Here is a 21276-nt window from a genome sequence, read left to right on the forward strand (position 1 = left end):
AAAAATGCAGAACAAAATTTGAATGTCTCAGTGACCCATGATGCTTTGCTGCCATTGTGGACTCATTTGTTTCTTTGTCCATTTTTGTTTTATAGGCAGGGCCGTTTAGTCAGCTTGGTGCCCAAGGGTGAACATCCCTTTCACTGTGGACCCAAGAAATATCAATTCACCTCAAAGGACACCCTAGCAGTGCCAGCCCTTAGAATCCTCCTAAATTGTCTCCATTTGGCAGCACCCCTGGAAAGTTCAGGCATCGCTATGGTGCCCACAATATACAGTATTTTTTAGCACCCTAGGCAATCGCCTACAGACTATGACTAGCACTGGTCCTGTTTGTAAGCGAATGCTACTGGTCCTGTTGGAGGATATAATTGTCTTGTGACTGAGGATTGTGACTGGGAAGTTTGGGCATTGCTATGGTGCCCCCAAAGACATGGTGCCCTAGGTGATTGCCAACAGTATGGCCAAACGCGTTTGTCAGAAAATGTGCATGGCCTTTTTAATATGAAACATAATTTTCAAGCCATCTTATGCAGTCAAAATGATAGGATGTGTAGACTCTGATGCATTACTAAGCATGCAACCACTCACCCACAGTCAAGGAGACCCTAGTGTATTGGTTGCCAGGTCTCCAGCGTCTGTCGAACCCGCACCAGTATGTCCCAGAATCATTTGCAGTCAGGTCTCGGATCTTCACAGTGACGTGTCGACTGGTGACGTCATCAAAACAGGACACCCTCTCATTCTCTGCCCAGACACCTGTTGTGAAGAATGAGTATGGGCATGGCAACCGACAACTCGGTGCGCACTGCAATTTTCTACTCCATTTCTATCTCCCCTGCCTACTTTGAACGCCTGAAATGGGCCTTTTTTGCTGTAATCTGGCACATTTACATGATATGTATGTATGTATGTATGTATGTATGTATGTATGTATGTATGTATGTATGTATGTATGTATGTATGTATGTATGTATGTATGTATGTATGTATGTATGTATGTATGTATGTGTATGTATATATGTAGCTGTATATATGCATGTATGTACAAGTATGTAAACAAATATCTCTACAAACCAGTCTCGTTGATGGAGATGAGATCAGCACAGTCGTGGTGGTGCTCCCCCTTGCAGAAGAACTTCTCCTGGTCCTCGTAGCCCACTGGGTAAGGGCAGGTGATGTCTGCAGTCCCTCCCTCTGAGAAGCTGGTGACGTTTGTAGTCTGTTCACAGCACCAACCTGTGATAGGAGAACCAAACACACATCACTTGCAATCAGATAGCCAGCACCGTATAGTCAGAAAGCCAACAGGGGGGGAAAAGGGGTCAGTTGTCCCAGACCCAGGGAGAGAGAATTGGGTCCTCATTATATTGTATGTATTGGGTGATGGTGGGGCCCATTCAGAGCCTAGGCCTGCATCCCTGACTGAGCTCTTTAATTAATACCATGTGGTTGTGGTTATTATAATAATGTTCTACTTACTAGTCAAGGCTAGCTGTACGCTAGTGAACAAGGTGTTGTATTTGTCCCTCTGTATTCCACACCAGTGGAACCCGACATCATCAATGGTTGCATTCCTCAAGGACACTTCTAGAACGTTCCTTGTGCGGTTATCATAAAGTTCTAGCTTCTCGTCTTGAACGGAGGGTTGGTTCACTGTGGTTTTCAAAGTGTATACACAGTTAGGAGATGAATTGGAGCTATGGCAGAAGAACTTGGAGGTCCGTTTCTCTGTAGCGGGGTATTGACAGCTGATACCCACGGTTTCTTCTTCGTAGGAAGTTATGTTGAGATGACTGTTACAGCAGTCCTCTGGAAAGACATTAGAGTTTTGATTGGAAACGGTTCATGTGTGATATACTGCACTGTATGTACAGTATGCCTACTGTATGACAGTCCTACATGAATTAAGACGATATGCTGTATATGTATACTATATCCAAACATGTTTAGCAATTACAGAGCCATTTAGGTATACCAGTAGGCCTAAATAAATAAATTTTAAAGAAATGGCTACATATAATTATATGTACCAGTCCACTAATAAAAAATGCCCAGATATTTTACCACTAATAAGCAATAGACCTATCAAATGCACTCCACAATGTCTATGTCCACGGTTGAAGCTATGGGGAAAGGGATCTTTCCCAATGTTTCCAAATTAGCCTATCCATCCTCCAAATTGTCAGATTTGCTTTTGAAAAACATAGAGATAAATAAACAAATTACCATCTACATACAGCGCGCTACTGAGATTACCTGTTGGCACAGTCAGGTCAACCGCTACACGTTTGTCACTGGTGGCCCTTTTCACACCACAAATGTATTTCCCTGAATCCTCAGTGGTGAGTTCTCTGAAGATCACGGTGAAGAGTCCTCCACTAGTGTCATCAAAGATGGAGAATCTTCCCTCATTCACCCATTGGTCTTTTAGGGCAGTTCTAATTTGATCCACACACAGAAGTCTATCACCTTTACAGAAGTACTTATCACGGTTTGTGTCCACAGGTTTATACTCACATGTGATATGCACCTGCCCACCAGTGTAGCCATTTACACTCAGTTGTGATACTACACCTGGTGATGAGGTAAACAAAGACATGTTGATATGACTAACTGACAACAGAATATTCTATTGGACAGACAGGCAGACAGGCAGACAGACAGGCAGGCAGGCAGGCAGGCAGGCAGGCAGGCAGGCAGACAGGCATACGGCTGGGTGAGATAAGCAAGATAGGCCTACTTGACAACCATAGCTGCAACATAGCATATTTGACAGACAGACAGACAGACATGCAGAGAGGCAGATAAATGGCGTCATGCAAAAGGACTTACAGGCAAATGGACAGACACATACAACAGTGAATATGCACATACGAGGATACTGCCTATACAAATCTATACAAATATATCACATATATAAATTGACCTATGTTACCTGGGCCCAGACATGAAAGGACAGTTAAGAGAAACAACGATCGTTCCATCCTGGCAGAAGGAGAGAGGAAAGGACTATGGACAAGGCTCTGGCTGGTCTAAATGACCCGCTAAGGTGTGACCTGCGCATGTCGCAAAGTGTGTGTGTGTGTGTGTGTGTTCCTCATTCTTCCTCATTCTGTGTTGTGTTGTGTTGTGTTGCCATAAACACAACACAAGAGCAATTGTTAACAGATCTCTCTCTCTCTCGCTCTCTCACACTCTCTCTCTGTGCGTGTGTGTGTGTGTGTGTGTGTGTGTGTGTGTGTGTGTGTGTGTGTGTGTGTGTGTGTGTGTGTGTGTGTGTGTGTGTGTGTGTGTGTGTGTGTGTGTGTGTGTGTGTGTGCCCTTCAAATAGCTATTTGGATTGTATTACTTGTCATGCCATAAAACTTTAAACAGTGACCTAGAGCATGCATGGCTGCATTGGCCTTTGGGCATACACGGCATTTACCGAGTGGACTGGTGATCATTTTGACTTTGCCCTCCCTCTCTCAATCGGTTTAAAAAGCATGTTCCCAAATATTTGTATGCCATACATATATATTTATACATAGTTAAAGGTACATATGGTGTGTTAAATATGTATTATGTGGTCAAAATACCTTTGTTGCCACTGGCCTCATTGTCTCTGTCAATGCCTGGTGAACTGTGAAGATGCCCGGCCCTACGTGTGGGTGACCAGAGAGACACACACACACACACACAGAGTTACAAATAGCTGCTAAGAATGTAACATTTATGACAAATATATAGGGGTATTTTTTATTTACAGAAAGGCATACGGTATATCTCATTGTCTTCTAAAAGCCTTAATTTCCGTTCATGCACAGTGACACAGGATGCAAGCTTGTGTCTGTTCCTCAAGCTTTAATGCAGTAAAGTTTGTGAAACATAGACACAAGCTTGCATCCTGTGTCACCGTATGCGTGTATGAAAATGTACACGTAGCCTATCTCTTGTCATAGTATGTATGTCTGTATGCATGTCTAAAAATAGCCAAGAGGAAGGGCCAGATTAACGCACAGGCTAGATAAGACTGCAGCCAAGGTGCCCCCACCTGCCAGGGAAAGTGAAATATTGCAGAATGGTGACAAGATGCCATATCGAAGTATTCCTCTGTAGTGTTGAGTGCAGTTTTGAATGTATTTAATGCTCCTCTCCACAGTCGGTAGCCATGTTATCCTGTATCCTGTATGCTGTAAATTTGTCATGAAATTTTCCTTCCGGGGCCCCCCACAGCTATACCTGCAGCCTAGGGGCCCTGGGCCATTTTGATCCGGGCCTGGCTCATTTCTGAACATGGGCTATGGAAAGATGAGTAGTATGTATATAACAGGAGATGTAGGGTGACAAACAGGAAGTAAGAACACACTGAAGGCCGAAGTCACAGTCAATAGCATAAACCCTACTCTGACTGTGTGTGTTTGTCTGTGTTTGTGTGTGTAAGTGTGTGCATGCGGGCGTGCGTGCACGCGCGTGTGACTGTGTGTGCGTGTATTTGTGCATGCATAAATGCGTGTGTGTGCGCACTGCTGACAGCTTTGGCAAGGCCCCAACAAAAAAATAATCTGAAAGCCCCCCCTCTCAATACATACAATTTAATGGGATCCCAATTTCCCTGTCCCTTTGTCACCCCGAAAGTGTGTGTGTGTGTGTGTGTGTGTGTGTGTGTGTGTGTGTGTGTGTGTGTGTGTGTGTGTGTGTGTGTGTGTGTGTGTGTGTGTGTGTGTGTGTGTGTGTGTGTGTGTGTGTGTGTTTTTTTGTGTGTGTGTGTGTGTGTGTGTGTGCGTGTGTATGTGTGTGTGCGTGTGGGTGCGTCAATGCGTGCGTGCGTCAATGCGTGCGTGTGGGGGCGGTAAAAGGTGAACAATGCAGTAAGACCAAGCACAGGATGTAGCAGTACAGAACGGACACACCCCTGAGATGGTCATTGGCATTGTCAGTCTCAGTGTTTTTTTCCCCTCTTGCTTTTAGGTCAAAGGCAAAGAGGACACAGATCCAGATCTACAGGATGAAGACTATTCTCCTCCTCATCATCACCCTCTACCTGGGTACAGGTAAGACTATTTACTGTTGCAGTATTCAAGACTGATTTTAGTCTTGAGACCAGTCTTAAAGAGGAAATCCAGTGTAAAATGGCTCAAATGGTGCTGATTGCTAACTTTTTCCACAAACCTCACCTCCGTAAGTCCCCTGCATTCAGAATTCCGGCGCTAGTTAGCCGATGATAAAATTGGCCTTCTACCGTGGGTGGGTCGGCACCATCCATTTACGAGGCTCAAAGTTACTCAATACTTCATTCTGAAGTCGCGGGGTTGTTGACATGTAAACTGAGGCATAGAGAACTTTGATAGTGCACAGATAGTTTAGCCACTTTACAAACATTAACACCATTTGTATATGTTGTTGGTCTTGTCTCAGTCTTGGCCTTCATTTGTTCTATGGTCTTGTCTTGGTCTTGAACTTGAAGGGATCTGTGCAAACCATTAATGCTCACCACAAAATCTTACCACAACACATTAAAACGATATACTAGCAGAATTAAACTATGATCATTTGGGGCTTAATTTTAAAGTTGAAAATTGAAATAGAGAAAACACTTTTAAAAATTCTCAGTGGCTTTTTCAAATGGCACAAAATCCTCACACACACACACACACACACACACACACACACACACACACACACACACACACACACACACACACACACACACACACACACACACCTATACCCGTTTCTCGGGCTACGGGGACAATTTCTGAAATTTTTCGCAAACCTAGGCTGGCATAGGGTTACGAGGACACCGGGTTCTGGAGGTGCTAGAGCTACAAGAAATACATCAAAAATCATGAAAAAAATCAGAGAACCTATACAACACTTAAAATTAAAAGATTTTTCTTCATAAATGTGAATTTAAAAAAAATGCCTATTTTTCAGACTTTTTGGTGGTTTATGGAGTCCGTCCTCGTAGACCCCTGTTTAAGAAAAGTGAGGTTTACAAGGTCGATGATGTCATCGCTGATGTCATCATACACATACACTATGTATAACCTGTTTGAAAGGACACGAGTTTTATCAGGACGGGTTACACACATACACCAAATAAAACCTGGTTTGGTGGGACAAAATGATTAATAGGACCAATCATACACATACACTATGTACAACCTGTTTGAAAGGACATACGTTCTATCAGGACAGGTTACACACATACACCAACTACAACCTGGTTTGGTGGGACAAAATGATTAATGGGACCCAAATTCCTAAGACATAGGCCTACCATCATTAATGTCTGGAATANATCAAAATGTAATTAGTAATGAAATTCCTACGTATGCCTCTGCTGTGCATCATAATCTGGCATTTAAGTTGCTAAGGAGCACAATTCAACTCCATGCTACTCCTCCACCTCTGTAAAACACCAGCAGCCCAAGTCAGTCTCCACTCAGTCCGTCAAGCTGTTTAACCTCACAGATTATACCACAGCTCTAGTCGGTCGTAGTTTTCCTAAACGTGGACTAACAGTCATCAATTAACTGTTTGCATCCAGCAGGAAAAGGTCTCCACACATGTAAAGCGAGGGTTCAGAGTAGATTCACCCTACTGCTATTTGAACCGTGGCATCCATCCAGTGGTCTCCCTTAATTGTTTTCAACCTTGGGCAAACATTAGCCTAATTACCGAGTTAAAATATTTTTTATTCCGACTAGCTTAATGTAGCTAATTAGTACAAGCGGTAACGGAACTTGACAGCATCACCAAATTCACAGCATTAAAATCACATGCCATGACACACAAATTTTACAGTAGTACAAATATAGTCTCTATGGTCTGTACTTGCACAACGATGCATTTGGGAGTTTGTACATGGCCCAGGAGTTAGCATTATCAACACAAGCCGAGTAGCTTTCTGGCTCAACGTTACTTCCTTCATCAGCTTTAAAACCCTCAACGAAACTCATCATATTCTCAATGAAAAGTGAACACAGCATCAGTATTGATAACTAAAATTGTCTAATTGATAAAGGGCAACATTTGAAAATGTCTCTGAAGTGTTCACTTGAAAATATAAGCCTATCACAATTCAGTAAAAACAGTTTCTAATACTCTCGTCTGGAACTTTTTGTTATGACTTATACGGGCTACTGCCACTGACGGAATTTAGGTCAACCCAGCACTTCAATCAGAGAAGCTGTTCGGCTTGTGTGGATAATAAACCCCTGGACTATGCTTCAAACTTCCAAATACTTCGTTTTGTGAGTACAGACCATATTTGTAGAAGTTGGGTGTTGTGGCATGTAATTTTAGTGCGGTAAGTTTGGTGATACTGTCAAGTTCCGTTACTGCTTGTACTAAATTAGTCAGAATAAAAATATATAACTCGACAACGCAGCTTATGTTCACCTCAAGGTTGAAATCACTTGGATGGATATCACGGATGGATCACTGGATGGATATCACGGTTCAAATGGTGAATCTACTCTGAACCATCGATGTAACATCATAGAGCTGTTAGCGATTAACTTATGCTGTTGGGGAGGCTTTTTCCATGCTGCTTTACAGTCAACAGAATGTGACAAGATAGCCTTCTTTCATGCAGTAACGTCATCAATGCCTGGTATTGGCAAGTGTTTGACAAGTATGATTAAATATTAGAGATGATCCGGCCGGATAAATAGCCCTTCTCACAACTTCGTCGTCAAGGGTTGGTCAAGTCCTTAAGGCTTGATGTCCCACAAAGGACTTCTAACTTCACTTCAGTAATGGCGAAAATGGCAATATTTCCAACTCCATCTGGTGTCTCTCCCCCGTAACAATTTTGCCTGGTAGTGCCGCGTGCTTTGTTTTGTTGCACTGAAAGTTGGCCGCTAGGAGCCGCTTTGGGCATGTAGATTTCTAGGCTATGAGCAGAACGACCAAGACCCATTCCCTTTCGTTAGCTAGCTAAGCATCAGCTCGATGAAAGCCTGGCTGTTAGCTGATTGTAAAAGATCATGCTAGCATAACCAGCGAAAACAATGAATTGGACTGCAGAAAATTGTTGAGCTTATTGAGATGAAAGGTTTGGACAGGCAAATAAATCACTTGTGTGAACATTGGAAATGCCCCTTCAAAGTAGAGAGCTGAACGCCAATAGAGCAAAGACGTGGATTTGATCATCCTTTTATGTAATGCCAAAGTTCCTCCTCCTACCCAAACTGTCTGATTATGCTCAAATGCTAAATGTTTTCAAAGCCCACGTCACCTCATTTAGTTTACAAAGCTACCAATGTATAGGAGTTGGAATCTGATGGCGCACATTTTACTCAATCAGGACACAATCAGCCGAGCGAACCTCAAAATATATGTTGCCGACCAAGAGGAGATAACGTGATTAACTCTAGCCGACTTACCATGCTATTGCCTAGGCTTTGGATAAATATCCACTTTCACTTTCAACACCACAAGATGAAAACGCGTCTCCTCGACTTCAAAATCTTTATTACTGTTACAACAAAATAAGCAGTAGCATTTTGTTTCCTCGTTCTTGTAATGTTATCTAAATGTAGTATACAGTGGTGCTCATATGTTTACATACCCCAGCAGAATATACACTTTCTTGGCGATTTCTCACAAAATATGAAGGATTACACAAAACCTTTTTTTTCACTCATTGCTAGTGACTGGCCTAAGATATTTATTAGCAATCTTCCGTGTTTACTCTTTCAAAAGCATGATCACAACCCAAACTACCCAAATGACCCTGTTCAAAAGTTTACATACCCTAGTTTCTGATGCTGAATATGGCCCTGTTTAACATCAATGACCGCTCTAAATTGTTTGTGGTAGTTGGGTTTCCATTATACTTATTGAACTCACTGTACATGCCCATTTTTGTTTAAATCTACATAAAATACATTAGTGGGCAACAGCATACTGAAATTGGCAGAAGTCATCCTTTAATGCTTCTCCTTCAAGTTCCTTTTAAAGGCCAAGCCTCGGTTCCTAACAAAGTCCCTGATGTTCATTAGAGTTCTGTTGTCCAAGATAGGAGCTTCTTTATTCTTGCAATAATTGCACTGCTCCTTAGTAACTGTCAACCCATTTTCAATAAAAACTTTCATGTGTTTGAAGACCGCATCAGTCTCTTAATATTCTCAGATGACAAAACAGCACATTCTTCCTGGCAGAATGGTTGTTTCCTATAATATCTTTGGATGTCTTGCTGGAACCTCACATTTGAGGTTTCCCCTGAATGGCTCAATGATGTTGAAATCAGGAGAGTGAGATGGTCGCTCAAAAACCTTCATTTTATTATTTCTGAAGCTAATGATGGGTTGATTTGGCTTTCTGTGTCGAAATATTGTCATGTTGGCACTGTTGGAATTTCAATTCAGAAATGCAATATGAGGGGGTTTGGTTGGAATCAAGCCATTGGGCAAGGGAATCATTGCATTGCTTTGTTGTTTTAATTGTTCAGGAGGCATAGGACAACCAAAAAATAACTTCAGATGAAATATAGGACAACATGAAAAAATGGCACTTGAGGAAAGATGGGCTGTTGGGGGTTGCCAGGAGAAAGCCATTACTACAAAAATGCAAACATGTTATTTTGCATATGATACACCAAATAGCATAGTGAGAAGCATCAGAATGCCTGTGGCAAACTCATTTGAAAAAATGAGATCAATATGGAACTTTTTTCAGCCACTATTAACAGTACCATTTGGAGAACAGTCAACGGAGCCTATGATGAAAGTTACACCATCCCTTCTGTGAAACATGGTCATTCACCACTGATGTCATGGGGACATTTGAGTTACAAATGCACTATACTTTTGATCCATACTCGCAGAATGATGAATACATTGCCCTGTGAAAAATACTGGAGGAAACTTGACACACATCAGCCTTGAAACTGCACATGGTCCATTGTTTGGACATGCCAACATGACAATATTTCAACACAGAAAGCCAAATCAACCCGCCATTAGCTTCAGAAAGAATAAAATGAAAATTTTGAGCGACCGTCTCACTCTCCTGATCTCAACATCATTGAGCCATTCAGGGGAAACCTCAAATGCGAGGTTCCAGCAAGACACCCAAAAATATTATAGGAAACAACCATTCTGCCAGGAAGAATGTGCTGTTTTGTCATCTGAGAACATTAAGAGCCTTATCCACAACTACCACAAACAATTTAGAGCGGTCCCTGATGTTAAACAGGGCCATACTCAGCATCAGAAAACTAGGGTATGTAAACTTTTGAACAGGGTCATTTGGGTAGTTTGGGTTGTGATCATACTTTTGAAAGAGTAAACACCACTGTAGCTCTGGAAATGTGTAATAAAGATTGGGGTATCTACTGGGAACAAGTGGATGAAACGTCCATCTAGGGAAATTTAACATGTCTCTCCATGTTAGAATACATATTATCATTACATTTATAGACTGATCATGTCTTTATTAGCGGGCAAACCAGCAAAATTAGCAAGGTCTCAAATACTTATTGAACTCACTCTACATGCCCATTTTTGTTTAAATCTACATAAAATACATTAGTGGGCAACAGCATACTGAAATTGGCAGAAGTCATCCTTTAATGCTTCTCCTTCAAGTTCCTTTTAAAGGCCAAGCCAAAGGCCAAACAAAGTCCCTGATGTTCATTAGAGTTCTGTTGTCCAGGATAGGAGCTTCTTTATTCTTGCAATAATTGCACTACTCCTTAGTAACCATCAACCCATTTTCAATAAAAACTTTCATGTGTTTGAAGACCGCATCAGTCTCCTCCTGCGTCCACGGCCTCTTCATACACCGCCTAGCTGTTGGGGAAAAAAAGAAAAAAAATTGCCATTCAGCTTGGAACTGTACACAGAGTCCTCTTTTGCAAGTTTGAACAGCAAACTAGAACTAGATTGCATTCTCACAGAAAATACTGAAAGCGGGCTTGCCTTTTGGGCCAGAGCTGTTATACCTGTACATTTAATATCTACACATAGATCAGTGCCGCGTTTATGGGACATATTACATAACAATTGGCACATTCCCTTTTCACTGTTTCGAGTCATATCCCAGATCTCTCTACCAAAATTTGGATCAAGTTTATATGTTAAATAGTTAAGCCAAAAAATTGACATTTTGAGGCAGATGAGCTTAACCTCTTCACAGCGTCCCTTCAAAAATGAATAGGACACCGCCATCAGGGTTTTTACACCGCTGTGATTTCAAAAGTACTAGACATCTTCAAGTTGACTACAGATAGATGCGCTGTTTACAGCTAATGTGAAGAGTTTCGGCAAGTTAAATGTTTTAGCGAGACATTTGCACATTGTTATAATAACATTATGGCCGTTCTAGTGATGGTCAGTGATGATTGTGAGACGTAAAGAGAACCCTTCTGGCCCAAGGCTCCACCAACATTTATCGACTCAGCCCCTGGCTTTGCTACTGGGCACGGTTGGTTGATTAATAGGCCTAAATATGTAGCCTATATTTAAGAATAATGTCAACTGTCAACCCTGTCCTGTTGCTGGCCGTGGTGGTGGTAAATCCATCCACACATTTAGTCCTACCCGGACGACGCAATAAATTAAGCACAACGCAGCTTAAATGGCCATTTTTCCACTATGAAGTTGTTCACCACGTCATCACGGCGCCTCGAGTGGCGTTCGCCTTAAACTTGCGAGGCGCCATTTCCTCATTCAAACCACTCACTCGGATTACCCTCACCCAAACCGGACTTTCAAAGAACTTTCTACCGTAAGCATTCACCATTTCACTCCCGTTTCTGTTCTGACAACTGTTAACATGGGTGCACACATTGTTTCCAGTTAGCAAACACTCCACAAGCATACATTTCATTCAGTAACACCCAAACACGCCAACATCCCATCCACAAACATACAACACGTTGATTAACACCACACGCATACACAAACATGACAAACTTCACCACCGGTATCATTTCTGTTCAGTATTTCACTTCTGTTAAACTGTCATGGTTCAATTGCACTGTTTTTAGTTAGTTAGCATCTCTTACCTGTGTAGCAGCATCTTCCCAGCTAAAAGAGTCTACACTCACTCTGACAGGAAGATAAACACTGCAGCTTTGCCCTAGGCACGATCGTGCTGCGTTCACGCTGCGCGTGCGACGCGCTGGTTTAACCCGTTTGTTGTTATTTTTCATTTCAGCCTCAGTTATAATTTCATTTGCTTTCAGTATGTTTATTTTGAATTCCTGTGTGAGGACATTTGTTTTGGTTTGCGTTATTTTGTTGTATTTGGTTTATTTTGCTGGTATTGTGTTAAAGTGCTATTTTCCCCCATCTTAGTTGTAAAGGTGGTATGCTCCACCGATGGGCACGAGCTTTCATGCTCTTCAAAAACTTGCCAGTTTCATTCTAGGTGAGGCCAGCAAGGAGTACACACCTAGTACGGTGGGCTCTGCTAGACTACTTGGAATTGTGACGGTTTTCACATTTCAATTGGCCTCTTGTTATTTTCTGCTGCTATAGCAAATATTATTTTAATTCTGATTATTTTGCTCTATTGATTTATTACTGGATTTAGTGTCCTTAGCATTTATGTTTATTTCTATTCTTTTTTTTGACCCACGTGTCAATTTATTTTCATATTTTAACCTCAGTAAATAATAGTGCACATTGGTGCTGAAGGTGGTTGACAAAAAAAATCAACGTTGAACCCCAGTTCCTGCCTACGCCTCTACCTCCACTTGACCGCCAACACGGTACCTCTTAACAAACCACTCTTCAGGTACAAACAATCCTCCACTGACCGGCTACCTCACTCCGACACAGAACCGAAATGCCCGCAGAGGCTCGGTTTGCACTTTTGATGCTCGCTCAGTTTCCATTGAACGTTTGTTCGTTTGATGGTCACGTTTCATACATTGCACTTTGTAGCAGACCAGTTGCGAGAAAATATACAAAATAAATTTTAGACCTTTGTTAAAAATTTTAGACCTGGGACACATATTTTAGACCTTTTTTAGGCCTAAAGAGGGGATTAAAAATTTTAAGGGACACTGCAGGAAATGGTCAAAAAAGGTACTGCAACTATGCTACTCATTGAAACTGGGCTGCCTATTGCCAAATTTTCATTAAAGTTATAAACATTTCCAAGTATGGCCCAAGTAAAGTCATTTTTGCAGCTAAATATGGCCACTTCTGGAAATTCAAAATGGCGGACCATGGAGAAGGGCAATTTTCCCAGTCATAATGAATAATTAGAATTTGATGGTGGTGGTACGTATTCATGAAAAAGGTAAAATTGGTGAATGGGTAGCATGAATTCTGAAAATAAACAACTAAAAATCTTGCAGTGTCCCTTTAAGACATTTTATAGACTTTTTAGACCCCGCAGCTACCCTGAAAGATGTCTTTTCACTCTCTAAAACTGGCCAACTATATAATTGTTAATATGCGTGTATATTTGAAAACTAGAAGTTTCAAGGTTTTTAACTTTGTCACTTATATGTTTGAATGACAAAAACTCAGTTTAAGACGTGTGTCAAATGGGGTCCTATTTTGCTTTGGAAGAAAGCTTACAAGTCTTGCAATGTGAGCCTGTCAGGCACAAGAGACAAAGTGCCATGGATTGTGGAATATTAGGCCTACAATGCAGCAGCCTTGTGTGATGATGACGTAAGGACCTGCCTAACCTTTTACTGGGAGGATCTGAGAAAACTGGACCTCTGACTTTTACTTGAGGACCCCGAAACACAGTATGTGTTGAAAGAATGAGGACATCTTAACTCCTGAATGAACAGTGTGTAGGAGAAGTGAGTATACCCCTCCAATGTATATTGAAACAATTCAAAACCAAAGTGTGAGCCGAAATACAAACCCCAACTCCGGTGAAGTTGGGACGTTTGGTAAACTGTGAATAAAATCAAAATGCTATCCTTTCCATCACATTCAATCCATTCATTAGATTGAGAATAGTGAGAAGAGAACATATTAAGTGTTCAAACCGAGAAAAAATATTGTTTTGGGGGACATATGTACTCATTTCTAATTTCAAATCTGCAACACGTCTCAAAAGAGTTGGGACGGGTCAATAAAAGGCAGAAAATGCTGAGGAAGACTAAAAACAAAACAAAAGACAACACTTCACAGTTAATTACATTAACCAATGAGATGATTTTATATTAAAAAGAGTCCTATCTTGGACATGATTTCATCAGCTTAAATGATGGGTGTATACCTCATCATGTTTTGCAATGTTTTCCTTCCTGTAGTGCTTACAGTGTGACAGGTCTTTCCCAAAAGAATGCCATTTTATCAATTGCTGGTCCTTATGATGGAGTTAAACTGTTAAAACATAGTCAATAATGCAATGCGTCTTTACTATGTGGCAGTAATTGAAGATCTCCCTTCAAAATATAATGCATGAGTGGCTTTTCATGCTGTTTAAATCCCATTTATGTCATTCAGCACTGTATCTACAGATGAGTGAGAACAACTTAACCAATGCAATACTGTACCCCCATGCATCATGGAGGCAGTCTTTAGAAGTTAGTACTAACACAAGTTGGATGGTCCATTTTCACTGTAGCACAGGATGTGCAAGACTTTATTATTTTCAAAAAAAATTGACTTCTGCAACTTCGGCTGACTTCTGTAAGCAAAGGACAGTTGCCCATGTCTCCTGAGTCTATTTCAAGTGAGCTCGGGTGCATAGGAGAATGTTAAACCCCTCTATCATTTGCACACATGAAGAGCTCTTAATATGGTCAATTTTCAATAGCTGTAACTCCTGCAGAGCTAGTGTGAGACTACGGCCAACATATATGTCATGATGTCATGAATCTATACAATGATTTCAATGACAGAAATATGTCTTAAATACACTTAATCATGGTAAATCAAAGGGAATTCAGAAATGTATGTAATAACTATGGTAATTATTCCCTCTGCATCTTTAATTCTGAGTGACTCAGCCTCTCTGTGATGGTCTTATACCTGGACACTCTTATTGTCCATCAGCACAATTTTGAAATGTTTGAAATGTTCTTCCTTGTTGTTTTATCTTATTTGGACATCTCACTGATCCCCGTCTCAACTTATTTTGAACGTGTTGCAGTTTTGAAATTAGAAATGAGTACATATGTGGGTAGATGACGTGACGTGTAAATTTTGCTGTCGCAGGCTCTTAAAATGAAGTAAATTCATTCTTTCAAAATTGTCAATGCTTTAAATGATTAAACTAATGTCGTTGTTGTGAAAAAGTAATGTGTAATAAATCCAGAGCTTAAATAAGTATACTTAATTTTGAGTCAAATGTCACATTTGTCCTATGGTGTGACTGAGGCAAGCCTAGTTCTCCATATTAAAACATTTTTAAATAAATAATCAAAGTTCAGTCATTTGTCTAAACAACCCTGGCATGTTTTTCAAGGTGTCTATTTTAGCAAGTGGCAATGCTTAATTTTTTTCCTGTTTTTCTGAGACCGTATGGACTTATGAAACTTTGTCGCAGAAAATAATGTCCTGTGGTGTGACATCATATTTTTGGTTAATTCTGTGGATAATTATCTATTGTTGAAGCTCCAGCTTTACATAAATTGTGACTTTAGACCCTTAAGAAGCCAATGGCAAGGGTGGATTTTCGATTTTTCTCCCAGAGTTCTTCAGTCAATCAATTATGTTTTGCTACCACAAGATGTATTAGTTTTGTAGTCCTTTGGTGTGACAGCCATAAAATACATTTTGACAATAGTGTATATTTTTCATATTTTTTTCTTATGTAGATGTATGAAAATGCATCTTACTAAAGGAGAAATTGTATTTCAGTTGGCAACGACATGGCTTTAAATTAACTCAAAAGCTCAAAAGTCCTATGGTGTGATGGTAAAAGTCCTATGGTGTGATGGTAAAAGTCCTATGGTGTGACACTTTGGAGTATCACACCAAAGGACAAACAGGTCACACCAATGGACTAGATATTTGAGAAATAGCTTTTAAAACAACTGGTAGTACATATTTTTTTTTGTTGTTGTTTGACTAGATAAATATTGTGTATTCAAATTACTTATTCCTTTATTGGCCTTTGGAATTTATACTTTGATGCATTGTTGATGAATATTTGCTGTTGATTTTGGATACTGTCAAATGATCTAAAATGTCATTAATGGTGCTTTGAAACCATAAAATATAACGGTAACAGTGAAGGAAAGATCAGTGAGAGATATAGAGGAGTATAGATGAATAAAGTATGCTGTGGAGAGCTCAATATGCAGCATAAATGTGCTGTCCAGCTTGAGATACCAAACAGGCACTGGCCACTACACACTACAGGTTCAATGGTGTGACAGTCATAGCATACCTACAAAAGTGTGATGGTCATGCCTAGGTCACCCTTCAGTATGAGTCTTATGAGCTCTGCAGGTTACATTTAATGACCGCATGACTGTCATTAAGAGTAACGATAGGCTGATAATCAACGATTCAAAGACTTATAAGTGTAAAGTGTAGGTCCATATTGACTACAACATTATATTATGATCAAAAGACAAAATAATCATGTTGATATATTTGTTTCTGGCTCAGTTTTGCATTTCTGTCCTTTAGCGTGACATGAATGTCCTACGGTGTGACATGTTTTAAACGCTCAAATATTTGTTTGAGCTAAACAATATGTTTGATAAACACTGAATATTGCATTAGGGAAGAACAAATTATCGTCCCTGAAAAGTTAGTATAAATTCGGACAATTTTGAACATTTAAAAGAAAGATATCCCTGTTTTTCCTCGAAGGTTTCTAATAATCTCACATCTAATGGGGAAAAAAAATACTTAAATGGTAATTTCTCATTAAATAAAGACTTTAAAAAATTACAATAAATATGAAGAGTGTAACAATGTTCATAAAACTCCATCAAGCCAATTCTACATTACTTAATATATTTATTTCTTAACATCACACCAAAGGACATATTTTCAGCAAATTGCTTTATCAACGTAAATAAATAATCAATGAATAGACCAACATTGTGACCACTTGGATTTTTTGAAAGATTAATTGCTGCACTACGTAGACATATACTTTTTTCCCTCATAAACAATGTTTTGTGAAAAAAATGTTTTTTGCTGCCTATCCGTCATCTACCCACATATGTCCCCCAAAACAATATTTTTTCTCAGTTTGAACACTTAATATGTTGTCGTTGCACTATTCTCCATCTAATGAATGGATTGTATGTGATGGAAATGATAGCATTTTGATTTTATTCACAGTTTACCAAACGTCCCAACTTCACTGGAGTTGGGGTTTGTAAAAGCTTAAGGCGGCCTAACTGTATATTAGTGCGACCGTTGTTTTGTGCCAGGCTGACGCTCAATTCACTTCGCAGACAGAAATTGCTACTCAATACATTAGGGAGCACAGACAAAATAATTTCAATACAAAGTTCATATGTTTCTCCATGCTGGAAAACATTAGCAGGCGTGATGTGTATTCAAGCTATATTTACTCAAAATTTTCACTTACCACTGGCCACATCTGTGGAAAGTAACGCAGCTGACTCCTGCCTGACACCAATACCTCCAACCTTAGAAAAAAGAAAAATCTTAGATTTGACAAACATTTAAGAAGATCAGCAAAACAATTATAACTCAGGGTTTCCGCTACAGTCTGTCAAGGTTCTATAGCGCAAACTTGCGTTATAGGTATATGGCCCGTTGCGCTATGAATTTGGACCTCTTATTTTCAGTATGCGTAACGGGGTCATTATACGTGAAATCAGACGCTTTGGGACCCGACCGATCCGGATTTCAATCATACTTGGTGTGCCTTTTTAGTAGCAAGGTAGCACCCCAGAACTGCATTGGTTTGAATCTGACACTAATATTAAGGGAGAAACAGACTAGGAAAGGTTCACATTTTAGGGTAGGACACTATACATTCAGCCTTGAATATATCAGTCAGTGTTAGTCACAAAAAGATGCCTGTGGTATTGTTTGAAAGCTCTTTTCTGGCTCTACATATTACACAATCAGCTTGGAATACAACAACCCTCAGAATATGAATTATGATAAATTGAAAAATTAAAAATTGAATATCTAAAATAACTATATTTTACAATGGCCAGTTCCTTGTCCAAACGTAGCCGGCAATGTCATTAGCAACACCTCAAATGCTGGTGTTCGGTTCTTTATTCATTTCAGAGAGAATTTGACTCACAAATATGGCACCATACAGACCACTTACTAATAATATGGTAATACCATAGTAGCATCACATGACAAAACAAAAACGGTCAGTTTCCATGGTCCCAGGTTTCAGAAACTAAGGCAGATGTCCATTTATACACACCAAATGATGATATGTGAATGTTTGAACATTCCTTCTCTGTGTACCTGTGTCATCTTCCCTTTACCGTACTTTAAAGAGATAATCAATGGCTACACTCTCATTTTGTACTCTACCAGTGCATTTGAAGCAGCAGCTGTGTCTTTTGTAGATAATGTATAAGTACGTCCCGTTGCAGTTACAGGTTCCACTACCAGAAGCACATCCTGATGATCCATGACAAGTCTATCTGGTCTGAAGGGAAAAGTGAAGGATGGAGATGGTCCATGAGGATGCAGGAAGTTCAGTTTCACCTCTCCAGTGCTCGGCATACATTCCTCAACACGTGCTAGCCACCAGTTGCCATCATATACAGCTACAACATACCCTTTGATGCTTGAAAATGTAACACATTCCTTTACTGAGCTCACTCTTTCAACTCTGCCTTCTCTGACACTGTCACATTAATTGCCGATGTTAATTTAATTTGTCTGTTAATGCTAGTAATCTATTGCACCCTAAGACTCTGAGATACCTGCTGAGGATGCAGAAGGGGTCCCAAGGAACACCAGTCCACTGTCTAGAGATTCAACTTCCACATCTCCAGTTGCTCCTGCAGTCTCTGCTTATAGCAAAGCATCTTCAGTGTTTATCTCATCTTAACTGTCGTGACCGTGGGGAAAGGCCCATTGGCGGTGGGGGAAGACCCACAGACTTCCATGAAAGAATGGATGACTGCACGGAAAGACGGCATGCAATAGTTCTAGGGTTGGCACCCCGACAGACTGCACAAAACGCTACGAGTACAAAACAAAGAGAATACCCCCAGGCAGACCGAGGAGGGGGGGAGGATAATCTGCTATCTAGGACGGATCACACGGCAACTGACCCGGACAATGATACAAGGACTATGGACTTGGATGTGGAAAGACAGGAAGGTGAAGAAAATCGAAGATGCTCCATCTGTGGCAGAAGTTTTAAGAACTAACGTGGCGTGAAAATCCACCAAGGCAAATCCAAGTGCAAGGAGCAGTTGCAGCAGCGCAAAGCATATAACACAGCCCAGAGTCGCATCTCAGAGTTTGTTAGCACTGTTTGTCAGTCGATGGAGGTCCGGAGTCAGGAGGCACACCACAGTGCTCCGGACCCCTTAGCTGTATCCGCCCCGAGTACAAGGAGGAGCCGAGAAGCCCACAACATGGAGGGCTTGCTGAAGAAGCCGCGGTTGAACCTACCATCAGCCAGGGACCACAGATGGGCGCAACTAGATGAAGACCTCAGCATCACCCTCGACAACACCTTGAAAGGGGATGCTGTAAAGAAGATCAAGACTATGGTGGAGATAGTATATCAAACATGCTACGACAGATTTGGAATCAAGGAGGGTAAGCCTGATAAATGTCCATCAGGGCCCAGCTGAAGGCAACGTCGAATTGCAGAGCTGTGTCAAAACCTGCGAGCACTCAAGAAAAGGTGGCGGAGAGTTCAGAGGCGCGGAAAAACCTTCTCCAGCTGCAGAGGGCAGAGGCAATCCGGAGAAGACAGAAAGAGAAGCGCATACAGCGGAAAGCATTCTTTAACAACCCATTCCGCTTCACATCCAACCTCCTGGGCCAGCCAAAAAGCGGAAGACTGGTGTGTTCTAAGAAGGAAGCGGAAGACGCAGTCAAGGAAGCGCATAGTGACCCCATCAGGGACCTACCACCGGGAGAGTGCCCCTTCCCAATTCCAAAGGTCAACCTAACAACCCCTTTCAACATGGCTGACTTCACTTTCGAAGAAGTGAGGAGAGTGGTGAGGCGGGCGCGAGCAGGATCAGCTCCTGGTCCATCAGGGACTTCTTACAAGATCTACAAGAACTGCCCACAAGTGTTAAAGAGGCTGGCCACACCCCTACGCACATTGTGGAAGAAGAAGCAGGAACCCTGGCAGTGGACACTCGCAGAGGGCTGCTTCATCCCAAAGGAGCTTAATTCATCCAGCCTTGACCAATTTAGAGAAATTTCCCTGCTGGATGTCGAGGGGAAGGTCTTCTGAGCAATCATCGCTGGAAGATTAACCTCTTACCTACTTACCAACGGCTACGTTGACGCCAGTGCCCAGAAAGGAGGAGTACCGGGTTACTCTGGGTGCCTGGACCATACATCTGTGATCAGCCAGATCATCAAAGAAGCAAAGAGGAACAAGACAACGCTCTCAGTGGTCTGGCTAGACCTCGCCAAGGCTTACCCCAATGTACCTCACCAACTCATACGCAAAGCATTGGAGCATTACCAAGTACCACCAGATGTCATCAAGCTGGTAATGTCTCACATGGACTCTCTGCAGATGAGGTGCAAGGGATTTTAGCACCAAGTGGCAGCGGCTTGAAAAGGGGATCATGGCTGGTTGCACAATATCCGTCTCCCCGTTTGTGGCAGCTATGAACCTGTTACTCAAAGCAGGAGAGTCACAGCGCAAAGGACCGATGGCAGGCAGAGTTTTAGGCTTCTGTTCACCAACATGTGTTGCAACAGAGGGCCGCGAACAATTGATAAATTCCTCGAAGAGGATTGATTCGCGGAGTTTTGCGCGCTCATCTGCTTCTACAACAGCGCACCAGCGTTTGAACACAGTCTCTTAACCGGCCAAACTCGACGTACATCTGGTCTACTTTCTTCTGGAGTTTACGGAACGACTGGTGATACGCCTCAGGGGTCAACTAGCACCCATCACGTCGTCATACAAAAGACTTTTGGCGAGAGGGAGACACGAGTAAATCTCTTGGCCTTTCCCGGATAACACACACTGGAGGAGAGAGATCCAATTCTCTTTCGGCCATGCGAAGTTGGTTGCCACCCTCTCGAAGAAGAGAGGAACCAGCTTTATATTTTTTGCAACATCAAAGACAGTTTTAGACTTGGCCTTTTCGGCTTCTAGTTTAAGACGCTGGCGCTCAATGTCCAATCGCTGTTTTTGCCAGATCAGTCTCTAACTCTAATCGCCGCTGCTCGAGGTCTA

At 41.4% G+C, this 21276-nt stretch overlaps 2 protein-coding genes across 2 annotated transcripts in view; both read right to left on the reverse strand.

Moving 5' to 3' along the window:
• The window catches only part of LOC134457721 (uncharacterized), a 9059-nt gene extending 6305 nt beyond the window's left edge, over positions 1 to 2754 (reverse strand). Inside the window, exons 1-4 of the mRNA XM_063209699.1 lie at positions 2744 to 2754; positions 2260 to 2441; positions 1078 to 1239; positions 592 to 759 (exon numbers count right to left, since the gene is read on the reverse strand). Coding sequence (XP_063065769.1) covers positions 592 to 759; positions 1078 to 1239; positions 2260 to 2441; positions 2744 to 2754 — 523 coding nt within the window. The remainder of the gene's footprint in view (positions 1 to 591; positions 760 to 1077; positions 1240 to 2259; positions 2442 to 2743) is intronic.
• A 7007-nt stretch (positions 2755 to 9761) lies between these two features.
• The window catches only part of LOC134457728 (uncharacterized), a 31483-nt gene continuing 19968 nt past the window's right edge, over positions 9762 to 21276 (reverse strand). The window contains exons 11-12 of the mRNA XM_063209707.1: positions 17476 to 17536; positions 9762 to 10787 (exon numbers count right to left, since the gene is read on the reverse strand). Of these exons, the coding sequence (XP_063065777.1) occupies positions 10784 to 10787; positions 17476 to 17536 (65 nt within the window). The 3' untranslated portion in view covers positions 9762 to 10783. The remainder of the gene's footprint in view (positions 10788 to 17475; positions 17537 to 21276) is intronic.

Source organism: Engraulis encrasicolus, chromosome 1 (genome assembly GCF_034702125.1).
Source record: "Engraulis encrasicolus isolate BLACKSEA-1 chromosome 1, IST_EnEncr_1.0, whole genome shotgun sequence".
In the NCBI taxonomy this organism is placed as follows: Eukaryota; Metazoa; Chordata; class Actinopteri; order Clupeiformes; family Engraulidae; genus Engraulis; species Engraulis encrasicolus.